This window comes from Anser brachyrhynchus, assembly GCF_964034855.1.
Source record: "Anser brachyrhynchus genome assembly, chromosome: 5".
In the NCBI taxonomy this organism is placed as follows: domain Eukaryota; kingdom Metazoa; phylum Chordata; class Aves; order Anseriformes; family Anatidae; genus Anser; species Anser brachyrhynchus.
In genome coordinates, this window is record NC_137699.1 from 9,244,599 (window position 1) to 9,256,678 (window position 12,080).

The following is a 12,080-nucleotide window of genomic DNA, read 5'->3' on the forward strand; positions in this document are numbered from 1 at the left end:
AAGTCTGCACAGGAGGGCAGGAAGCCAAAAGATGACTGATAACACTCCTGGCAAATGCAGGCATATTGTTAATACCTGTCAGGACTCTGACAACAGGCATTTCCAGTTTCTGGTTCATGCACATCACAACATACTGATCTGCTTCATTTCAAGGACTGACTATGGCTAAAAGCAAGGTACTCTCTAACAGCAATGCCACACACAGTCAGGGTCTCAGCTAAGGTAAGTATCTTACAGCAAGTGGGCACAGCCCTTGCTCTCCTCCCTTGCTCTAAGAAAGCACTGCCTGCCCAAACCGTGGGTAACTGCTCCATCCGATGCTTAAGCTTTTTAACCATTGGTTTTCCTTGGCTAAGCTTCGCTTACATTCCTGGTGAGTGCATAATGTTCTATAGGTCCTAGGAAACTTGCCACTCGCAGCAGAGCTGATGGGTGCGTGGGATGTTTTACATGCTGTTCAATAGTTCCTGGGCACTCGCAAGATCCAAGTTTAACTGGTACAGCAGCTTCTGGGTTGTTCGCGGGCTGCTGGACACATGTCACAGTACAAAGGATCCAACACACGCTAGTTTGCATGCAACGTGCTCCATTCTGTTCCTGCTCTCGAATGCCAATTATCCTTAACTTCATGTGTGTGCTTGGCAGAATAGCTTGGTCCTGTGACGATTCAGTGCAGTGTTTCATACCAAAGAGCAGTGGTGAAATGGAAGACAAACCACAGATGCTGCTCTGAGGTCCGAGACTCTGCCCTAATGTTCTTCCACGCACAGGTTGAATTAGTATTAAATAAAGCTCTAGTGGCTATTGAAGCGAATGATTTCAGAGAACTGTAATTATCTGCTGTCATGGAGGAACCAGACAGTATCTTGGCGTGGAGTAATTATTCCATGGAGTGGCTTTGTGGTTGGCTTCTTGTTTTGTTGCTTGGTATGTTTTTTTCTTAAATAACCAGTTCTGTAGGTGAACTCTGCTTTCACAGAAGTCATAATTGTACTTCTGAATGAACACAGTAGTGGCATGAATCTGTTGTGACACATACTCCAAACCGACACATACTCCAAACCAGCTTGATGCAGCTTTCTAAGCCTGAAATCAGTTCAGAAGCTGGAATTCACTAATGCTGAGGTCTTAAACTTGGAAGTTGTATCTCTACTGGCCAGTATTCCTGGCATGGCAATACGAGTATCGCATATCTTACCCATTCTACTCCTGCTGATGAACAGAAGTAGGCCTGTTGGTAGCACCTTCTATTTGAAGGGGACTTTCCCCCATATACCTTTATTTCAACATGAGGGTTTGGCAAAAAAAACTGTTGCAGTTAAGCGAATTGTTTCATAAGCACAGTGGCACACACACGTGCCCTTCTAGAGCTGAGTTAGTTTGTTTACAGTAGTCCTAGTAAAACCCCTGTGTGGTTTGAGTGCCCCTTGTGTGGGATGCTGCACAAACAGCTGGAAAAGCAGCATGTGTCCCTCGCTCAACAATTAATTCCCATTGTAAAAGTATAAAAATAGTGCACATCTGTTCTCTTCTATGGGTGTTGTCTCTCCAAAACCTCTGATACCATCTGTGAGTTTGGCCTGCTCTTTCTTTACTTGCGCACGCTGCCAAAACCCATCCTGCTTGTTTCCTGGTATGGGCAGAATGGGTTTTAGATCTGTCCGACAGAAATCCTGCTGGGAACTCCTTGTAGTCCCGTACTTGGCAAATTGAAGTATAAGCATGCTTGTAATGATGAGACTGTCTAGTCTACGCAGTAGAGCGTCTGAATTCTTTCTTAGAGCTCTGAAGTATGCGAGTCCTTTGCATGGCTGTTTGGGCATCCAGAAAGGTATGAAGAAAATCTGTAGGAAACTCTGATGCATAAGTCAGTGAAAGATCAGGGTATAACGCTGGGACATTAATATTTTGGCATTCATTTTCTTTGGGTTCTTTTTCACCTGTTTGATGGGAGAAGTTGTGATTTTTTTTTGCATGTCTAGAGGGAAGAGTCCGATAAACCCCGGTAACCCCACAAACTCCTTGCAGTACTTTAAACAGATGCTCTCTAGAGCCAATGTAGGCACTGCTGGAGATGCTGTGTTCTCAGAGGCTGTACTATGGGCAAGGTTCCGTAGCATGAGATCAAAGACAATTTCTTATGTTAAAAGTTGTAGTTTACAAACTACTTATAAATTTGTTTGTAATTTGTCTTAGTCTTCAAAATGGTGCTGGCTTAGTCTCTGCCATCTCTGGCATTATGGTTAAGTAGATTTTATTCCCTCAGGGAAAACCAACATGAGGGAATAAAAATGAAATATTTTTTTTCTTCCTGACATGAAGCACCAACTTACAAGAATACAAATTGGGTGTGGGCGTGCCTGTGTATGTATAGATGGGAGATGGGGGGGCTATATTTTCTGTAATAAAAAATAATTACATAGTTTGCATAAATAGCCGTAAGGATAACCATAGTGCGTCAGACATCCAGTTATGCATGTGTTAAAGGTTAATGCTGTTTGTTCTCAGTACACTTAGTCTTTGCAAATCATGTGCTGACATGCATCCCATTTTGGTATCTGTTCACACACTCCAGTAATGATGCGTAGTGCAGGAACTCATGCCTGTGCCATTCAGTAGTATTTAGTAAATTGAACTTTTGTATAAAGGTCTTAGAAAATGGCAAGGCAGAAAATGAATGTCGTCTTGCTGCTAATTTTATCTTCCACTGCACATTCCTTTCTGGAGATTAAAGCATTCTGAATCTATTCACTACTGAAAGTTGTTTCAACTTCCATAGCACATATCAGGATGCAGAAAAGCAAGTTCATGTTCACAGCTGTTACTCAGGTCTCTCTGCTGGAAATACAACCTGTTAAGCAGTTAGATTTCTGCTTAAAATAAGTAAAACTAATGAAATAAAACAGTTAACCGGTCAATTCTCATTGAATGCAAATACAGAAGTAAATAATACAGATAGGTAATTGACTGCATATGTAAACTAGCTGTAGATAATTGACATGACCTTCAATTTAATGAGCCTCCTTCCCATTAGTGGAGATGACTGCCACAATTAAGTGCCCTTATTCTAGCTGTAATTGTATGGACTTCATTGAAGTACAAACTAGGTCATGTCTTCCTGAGATCTGGTCCATGGTGGGTGACCTGTTTTCATTGCTTTGGCTTCACTGTGCTGCATTAGAGAAAGAAGAATGCTCTTGCAGCCATGAGAGTGGATGGCATTCAGGAAACTTGTCTCAAATGTCATTTTTGACAGACATCTTGTGTGACCCGAGGAAGCCTTTTAAAGCTAGGTCTCAAGAGGGCTGGCATACATGTATTTTAAACAGCGCATACCTACTTTTTGCAAGGTAATAGGTGTATTCAACAGTCCATCAGACAGCAATAGAAGTAAGATTTCTTCTCCTAGAGGAGTCTGATCCAGTGACATAGCTGGGTGGGAGGAGTGAAAAAGAGCTTCAGTCTTCACTCATTGTTCCTGGGCTGTGGGGAGTAGGGATCTGAACCTCCCACAGCTGAGAGGGGAGAGAATGGATGCATGATAGGACTACAAAGTGAGGCCACATCATCAGTGACTGGGTTGTGGTTTTTTTCTACCTGTGTGTGGCCAAAAAGTGGCCACAGCTGCTCTGGCTTGGCTGGCATTTGATGGTATTGGTGTGCTTGGTGCCAGTTGGTGGTCTTTATGCCACAAGTTGGGTTGCTTCAGGTAAAAATACGCCATTTCAGAGCACTGATGAGCCTCTGTGGGAAGAACTTGTTTAGTCTACTTGGGCAGCATCTGCCGTGGGAGTACCCAGCAGGGCTGAGGCATCTCCAGACAGGGCCTTGCAGTAGCAGATGTGTCCGAGATGGCAAGGGGCAGTACCTTGCTCAGCCTGTGTGCTGGGGAAATGGGCAAGTGCAGCTTTGTCCTGTGTTCCAGCCCGTCTTCCACTTCCATGTGGGGTGACGTGGTGACTGCCTCGTAACTGGAAGGGTGTATGCAGTCTGGTGTGCAGGGTGTACAAGGTGCTTGGTGTAACAGGACGGCCAGCATCTGTCATCTTTGCTGTATAATACCTGTATATTACCTTGACAGTTGGGGAGCAGAAGGAAAAGGATGGGCAACTGCCATCCAACTTGTTTCCAATGACTTTTTTGGAGCTGCATGGTTTTACTAGTCCTGCCTTGCCAAGTGGGAGGTGAACCATGCACTCATGAGTCAACTCAAAAGGAGCTGAAAGGCTGTTTCCAACCACGAAGGGAGGTTTAATTCTTACTCTTCTAGTGCACTAGTAGATTTAGAGCAACTACTACTAGAAGATATGACCTGTAAAACGAAGAGGTTTCCTAGGTGTTCACAGATGACTTCATCCTGTTAACTCACGCGGTATCATTTTGTTGCTGCCCAGAACTGACTGTATAGGACCATGTTAGAAGATTTTTTTCACAGCCTGCTTACACTGTTCAGAATAGTCAAGGACTCTTTTATGAGCAAGTAGAAGTTTTTCTATTTTCTCTTGACAGTGATATTCCATGTCTGTACTGCCAAAACTTACTTTGACATAATATTCTACAGATATAAACGGGAGGGAAAAGGGTGGCTTTTTAGGGGGCCACGTTTACTTGTGAATAGTTGCTATCTTAAAGTGTCTTAAAGTTGTGGGTTTTCAAAGCCTAGCTGTACGTTTTCTTACTACCCCAAATAGTGACAGTCAGATATCATTGGATGGGATACAAATTGATCAAGCTTGACAGCGTTTTCCCTCAGAAGTGGAAGGAAACACTGAATAAGGAAGGATTAATTGAATGTCAGATATAGAGTAGTGTTAGATCTGGTAATCAACCAGCAATTGGTGGAGGTTGCTGAGGGTATGTCGAGGCCATGGTAAGATAGCTCTACATCTCTCTGCCTTCCCTCTTTGTTCCTTGTAAGAAAGCTGTCCATGCAAATGAAGTTTCACAGCCCCTATTCTAGTCGCTTTGGATCCCATCAAGCTTATTGCTACCCTAATGGCCCAATGGTAGTTGTGAGGGATGTGGCTTGTGCCAGAACTCGTTGCATCTTTTGCTCACCTATTGAATTGAGCAAATACTCAGCCTTCCGAGGGTGAACTTAGCCGATGTGTGCAAACTTTTCTTAGTTCTCTGCTTGCCTTGGTACCCTGTCTGTTGTGCCCTACCTCTTCTGTGTTGGAGGGCTCTCTGGGGCATTGTGTGCTCAGACGGGATCTTGCCTCCAGAGTCCAGATATTGGCTGGGATCTTTGGGCACTACTCTAACAAAAATAATGGGAACTTGATTAGGAGCCAGAAGATCTGTTTTGTGTTCGTTGCTTTGGTGGTCACAACACGTGATATGGGGTTTGGTTTTTGTCATTTTTCTTTTATATGAAAGAATTCTCGAAGAGAGAGCGTATGATGTTCCACTGGCTCTGTCCTGGTATGCTAGGGGAACCACCCCTTCTCCCTCTCTCTTGTCTCTCTGTGTTTGATAAAGGAAGACTGATAGCCTTCTTCCTTGTGTGTAAATCATGTCTAGTGTGTTTCTTCCCTTCGAGGAAGAAATCTGATATTGCCCTCTAAAATGTTTTTAAAAATCCTAGGATGAAAAATCTGCTAAATATTAATGTTCTGCACAGTTAGAGCAAACACTGTGTTCCTGTGAGTCACAGATGTCAGGTTTGTTTAATCTTAATAAATCTATGCCACAATAACACTTAAACAGGAAGAGATGGAGGGAAGAAAGTAGAGTTGGACTGGGGTGGAGATGACTCTTAGCTGCAGTCGTGTTCAGTGGTGGGAGGGGAGGGCCACAGACACAAAACCAAACACTTCGCCCACTCCCCAACACTTCATTAAGTAGACTTAGAGATGTGCATTTTGGCCACTGCCTCTCTAGTACATATTTCATTTTCTTTGTATGGTTTATGATAGATTGTCTTTCCATGTTGGAGTCTTAAGAGTACTAGTTTCCCACAGCATATTTGCAGGAGATGAAGTAAGGCTTTTTACATAGCACCCTGTTGGCAAACAGAAATAGCATTTACTCCAATGAGTGCTGCCAAGTATGAGGTACTTCCGAATGAACTTCAAAAGCTTTGAAACAAGCATTAGCTGCTGCTTCAAAAATGTGAACAATGCCATTGCTTTCTAGCAAGCAGAACGGATGAGAGCCGGGATCGGAAGGAGGAGAAATAACAACTGGGCATGATAGATGTTGTAGTAGCACTTCGGATCAGACAGAAAGCATAGCTGTCTGTCACAGCAGGGTTTGGGATGTTCTTGTTTTAATAGTACCTTAAGTATGTACTCCATACTTCAGGGGGAAACAGTCTCTAATCTCTACCCTGAGGAATGTATGATTGCTAGAGATTCAGCAAAGCACTGGGGAAGGAACAGTCATACAAGCCCAAACTGTTCAGAGTGCTGGTACAAAGGAGTTTGCTCAGGCTGGTGAAAAGTTTTCTTACTGGCACTCACCCATGGTGCTATCCCTCCGTGCTCTAGTCAAGTGTACCTATAAGCATCAAGGCACAGCTCATAACATGCTCCAGAACTGGGAGCAGAATGGGGGAAACAAAGAAGAGCTGCTGTGTTTAAATAGGGCAAGCAGGGCTGCTGCCTGGTTGTGCTCCTGGTTGGTTGTGTTGTGGTTTTTTTTTTTGTGTGTGTGTAGCCGTGTGTTTAAGTAGATACTTTGCCTGCTTGAGAATAGGTGGTGAGTGGCTCTGGGAAAATACGGTACAGTGGTTCTGGTGCTGTTGTTTCAGTATAGCTCTTTATCAGCTCTGTAATCCAGTAAGCCCTTTCCATGGCATTCACATGATGTGAGCAATCTTTCCAGCTCAAATTTAGTACGGTTGCAAGCACACTGTCCTGCACCATTTTCTTGTTCTATATTTGTGCATACATACCTTCTACTTTTAGATGAGGAATTGACCTGCTGAGACCCCAGAGCTGTACAGCGTCTTCCTGTGTTTTGAAGATTGCATATAAAATACAAATGCAATTTATCCTGGTGCTGTTCAGTTTCTTGTGAATTTAACTATTTTTGGCATAGAGAGATCTTAAATCAAATATTTGCATTTGTTCTTTAAATGGAAGTCATACCTTTGACACTCGTGAAGCTGCCTTTTACTGCTCAAATGCTGCATTGCTAAATAGCAGTTCTGCTTCAGTTATTATTTGAAATAGGTGTAATCAGTCAACAAATAAGAGGTCCATATAGTATCTAATCTAATACCACAGAAGGACATTGGCACATAAGAACTCTGACTCACCATTATAAATGTTGCCCAAGTTTTGGCATGTGATTTATGTGAAAATCTAAATCAAAGAAACACCTTGGTACAAGGCTATGCTTTATCACTGATAATGAGTTGCAGCTGCATATGCAGCAGATCTCTGCAGAAAATGCATAATGTCTCATGATAACCCAGATGAATCTTTATTACTTGGTCCTTTGTAAATTAAACACTTTTTTTTCTTGTTCTTGTCCTTAACAGTTCCACCAAGTGAGAAGAGTGATGACCATCCTTTTCCTTACTATGGTTATCTCATACTTCAGTTGCATGAAAGCTGCCCCGATGAAAGAAGCTAGTGTAAGAGGACAAGGCAGCTTGGCTTACCCAGGTCTTCGGACCCACGGGACTCTTGAGAGCCTAAACGGGCCCAATGCAGGTTCAAGAGGACTGACATCGCTGGCAGACACCTTTGAACATGTGATAGAGGAGCTGCTAGATGAAGATCAGGACATCCAGCCCAGCGAGGAAAACAAGGATGCAGACTTGTACACATCCCGAGTCATGCTGAGCAGTCAAGTGCCTTTGGAACCCCCGCTGCTCTTCCTGCTCGAGGAGTACAAAAACTACTTGGATGCTGCAAACATGTCCATGAGAGTCCGGCGTCACTCTGACCCAGCTCGCCGTGGGGAACTGAGCGTGTGTGACAGTACGAGCGAGTGGGTGACGGCGGCAGAGAAAAAGACTGCAGTGGACATGTCTGGTGCGACTGTCACAGTCCTTGAAAAAGTCCCAGTACCCAAAGGCCAACTGAAGCAATACTTCTATGAGACCAAATGCAACCCCAAGGGGTACACAAAGGAGGGCTGCAGGGGCATAGACAAGAGGCACTGGAACTCCCAGTGCCGAACTACCCAGTCTTACGTGAGAGCTCTCACCATGGATAACAAGAAGAGAGTTGGCTGGCGGTTTATAAGAATAGACACTTCCTGTGTATGTACATTAACCATTAAAAGGGGAAGATAGTGGATTTGTGTTGTATAGATTATATTGAGACAAAATTATCTATTTGTATATATACATAACAGGGTAAATTATTCAGTAAAAAAATAATTTTATGGACTGCATGTATAACTGAAGTTTATACAGTACAGTGGTTCCACAAACTATTTATTGAACATATCCATGACCTGAAAGGGAACAAAAGTCATTTGCGCACAACGTAAAAAACAACAAAAAAAAAGCAAACTAAAAAGTCTGCATTACATTCCTCGATAACATTGTGGTTTGTCGCCGTTGCCAAGAATTGAAAGTATAAAAAGTTTAAAAAAAAAAAAGAATAAAATTGCATGCTGCTTCAATTGTGAATTGATGATACTGTCCTCTTTCAGAAAAATAAATTGAACCAAAACATTCCGTTTACATTTTAGACAGTAAGTATCTTTATTCTTGTTAGTATTATATCTGTTTACTGCTTTTAACTTCTGGTAGCGTTGGAATTAAAACAATGTCAAGGTGCTGTTGTCATAGTTTTACTGTTTCTCTTACTTTTGAGCTCCCATCAGATTGAGGAAGAAAAAAAAGATAAAAAATCATTACCTTATCCTGGATTAAAGACCAATTTGTTTTTTTGTATGTTGTGAGGTGTTTGCAATAGCAATCCAACTACTGACAAAAAAAAATAAAATAAAAAAAAAGGCAACTGAAAAAGAATGGTGATGTTCCACTTCACATTGTTGAACTTCAGGCTTAAAGACAGCACTTATTTAACTGTCTGACAACATGCTTTGGTGTTTTGTTTTTTTTTCAGTCACTGTCTTTTGAGACGTGCATTTTCTTATACCATGTTTGTTTGTGTTTGGTTTCCCCCCATACCCCTCTGGAAGGAATTGGATGGTGATCTTTGAAATGTTTCACTTACCATACAACTGGAGCTTGTCATGCAGAAACTATTCTTTAGAATGTTGAGAGCAATGATTGTAATGTAACAGGATCCTGGGCTTGGATCAAATATCTTGGTGAAGCACAGCAAGAATGTCAATACAAAAGGGTCTGGAATGATTACAGCGAAGCAGAGGGATGTCATGGGACTAGATAGCTTAGTTCAGGGATAAACAACAGTGTTTTGGCTTGACTGCTGCTCTCCAGATTGTAGTCAGCACTGAATTTGGTTCTGTGCGTGCTGCCTGAGAGAAACGGCTTTGCCTTGCGCACTGATGCACGTAGTGCAGCCTTCTGCTCCAGAGTGTGTCCTGCAGCCACAGGCCTCAACGTGCTGGGGGAGAGCACAGTGTGCGAACAGTTGCGGCATCCGTGCCGGAGAGACCCCTCTGCAACAGCAGGGCAATGAGGCAGAAATTGTCCAAAGATTCCCTGCCTCTGGTTGAAAGCAATTAACATCTATGTGAATGCAGCTCTAACTCTCCTGTCAGCCTTATTCCATGAAACAAATTGGCATTAAAAGTAAACTTGAAGTAAGTGCTAGAGTAGCAGGCTGAACATCTGCTTTGGTTCTGATAAACTTATTTATCCCTGTGCTGCTGCTCTAGCTACCCTGACAGAAGTATTACTAAAACATCAGGTTGTAAGCCTAAGAGTTTGGGCATAGCACTTGAGCTGGCTACAGTGGGTGGGGAGGCAGAAACAGCTCATTAGTGAGCTCACTGAAGGTAGATGTGATAATTGTAATCACTGTAGATAAAGACGAAAATGCTGCAAGATATAACTACTGCAGAAGCTGCAACGGTTACGCCTTTCTGTTGAAATTAATTAAAACCTGGACTAGGCAAAGCTTATTTGGAATATCATCCCCCACAAGTATTACCTATGAAGAATACATTTAATATGTTTATGTCACTCCTAGTAGCTCCTAGTAGAAACCAATTCTGTAGGCCAGCAAAATAAGTGATTTCCTCTACTTAAGGTAAGAGGACCTCCCTTTGCAATTTAACGGACTGTCAAAGTAGAGCCATCCCAACTGTAAAATGGAAACTTTCTGAACTTTCTGTATTGGCTGCGAGTCCACTGGACCATAAATGAGAAGACAAGGTTAGGTGACCCATTTGAACTTCAAAGTTGAGCCATTGCCAAGTGATTGGAGGTATGTAGGCTCCCACATAAAAATCAGACATGATGAAGATCATACTGAAATGCCTCAAAACTTTAGCCAAAGTATTTTTTTATGCAAACTGGACATTGGAGCAAGGGAGAATTTCATTTTGCTGCAGCCGGTACCTGTCTGTGTATTACCCTTTGCGTTTAATGACCCAAACATTACTAAGGCGCTATTCTCAGCAGTGTTTCTAAACTACTGCAGAGAGACAGTGTAACGGTAGCTCCACTGAAAATTAGATTTTATTGTTTAGGAAGGGGAAAGGATGATGCTAGTGAGTGAATACCAAACAGATCATGTAGAATGGAAAAAGAAACAGTGGCTAGGACATAATGGTGATCTTAATCAGATACAAGAATAAAGTAATTCCAAGTTCAAATAAAATGTATTTCCAAAAGAAGTGTTAACACCTAAATCATGCCGGAAATAAAGTTCCTAATTTCCTGAAGTTAATGATGGGTATACCTTTAACTCAGTCATCCTCACCCGGAATAGGTGAGAGCGTCACTGGTGTTACAGAATTAAAACAGTTGGATGGTAGGTCCAAGTTGTGCCATTAACTTTCTAGATGAGTAAAATAAATAGGTCTACTCATAGAATAGCTTGGTATTTAAAGTAACTCAAAATGATGGCCTTCATTAAAATACAAAATGGAGAAAACCTACTTTTTTTGGTTTTGACCAGGGAATACAAATGCTAGTATATTAAAGCACGAACAACAAGTGGCTTCTACTCTGCTCTGTCTTTTGCAGCAAAGCCACCTGATGAGGTTTCTACTCCTGTTCCCCATTGCCCGTTCACTGACCGTGGTGTGGGGAGCCTTGCAGTACAGCAGTCTGTTGGCAGCTGCACGCCAGACCACTGGAATAATTCCTTTAAAATACACCCAAAGGGGTAAAGTGCAGCCCATGCAGGTGGGGAGAACTAAAGGATGGAGCCGAGAACTTACAGAACCATGTCTAACTACTTCTAGAGTATGTTCCCGTAACACGCCACTTATATGCCAATTGATGCTTTCAACATCCATAACGTGAAACTGGCAATTAAAGGCAGTCCCATGACTCTCACCTGCCTGACCCGCTACGTACACGATCACAGGCTCGGGAGTTTTAGTTAGAGTTGGGGGGTGATGGCTGGGTGGGGGGTTGGTTTTCGTTCATGTCACTTAATTAAAATCTTGCTGTGGTCTGTTTGTGACAAAGGTATATCATGCATGTCAGCAGGCCTAGTGCTGTGTTAAAGTAAAGACTTGCAAATGTAAGTTCATGTCTGTGGCCTTGTTCTCTACTATTCACCTTGTGTAACATAAATATTTATTGTATATTTATATAATTTTATGTTTTTTGGGAAAAACTGAAATTGGCATTAAAATTTAAAAGCAACTGCGTCATATTGTAAATATAATTAAGCTATATTTAAGTGTACTGATTAACATAATATATGTTTAACTATAGAGTTTTTTATGTTTTTAAATATATTTTCAAAATATATATAAAACTTGGGGTTTTTTGGGGGACCATGTGACTCTTTTCTCTAATTGTAAAACAAACTTGAGTTTTACTATAAAGATGTGTGTTCTTTGTTTTAAAACAATTTTTACTTTATTTTAGCAATAAAATCTCACTTGGAGGGCAGATAGCCACCTGTTTCATAGCGGGACAGTTAGCAGCGGGAGGGGAGGGGTGGCAAGAATTTGCTTTCTGCAAAACTTGGGGATACTCACAGAACAATGTAGTACTAGCC

General features: G+C 42.0%; 1 protein-coding gene across 7 annotated transcripts in view; it reads left to right on the top strand.

Annotated features, from left to right (window-relative positions):
• Positions 1-11,719, top strand: part of BDNF (brain derived neurotrophic factor) — a 39,103-nt gene extending 27,384 nt beyond the window's left edge. For all 7 annotated transcript variants that reach the window (XM_080593644.1, XM_080593645.1, XM_080593649.1 and 4 more), the window contains exon 2: positions 7,490-11,719. In XM_080593644.1, coding sequence (XP_080449770.1) covers positions 7,490-8,251 — 762 coding nt within the window. In that variant the 3' untranslated portion in view covers positions 8,252-11,719. The remainder of the gene's footprint in view (positions 1-7,489) is intronic.
• Positions 11,720-12,080: the final 361 nt, after the last annotated feature.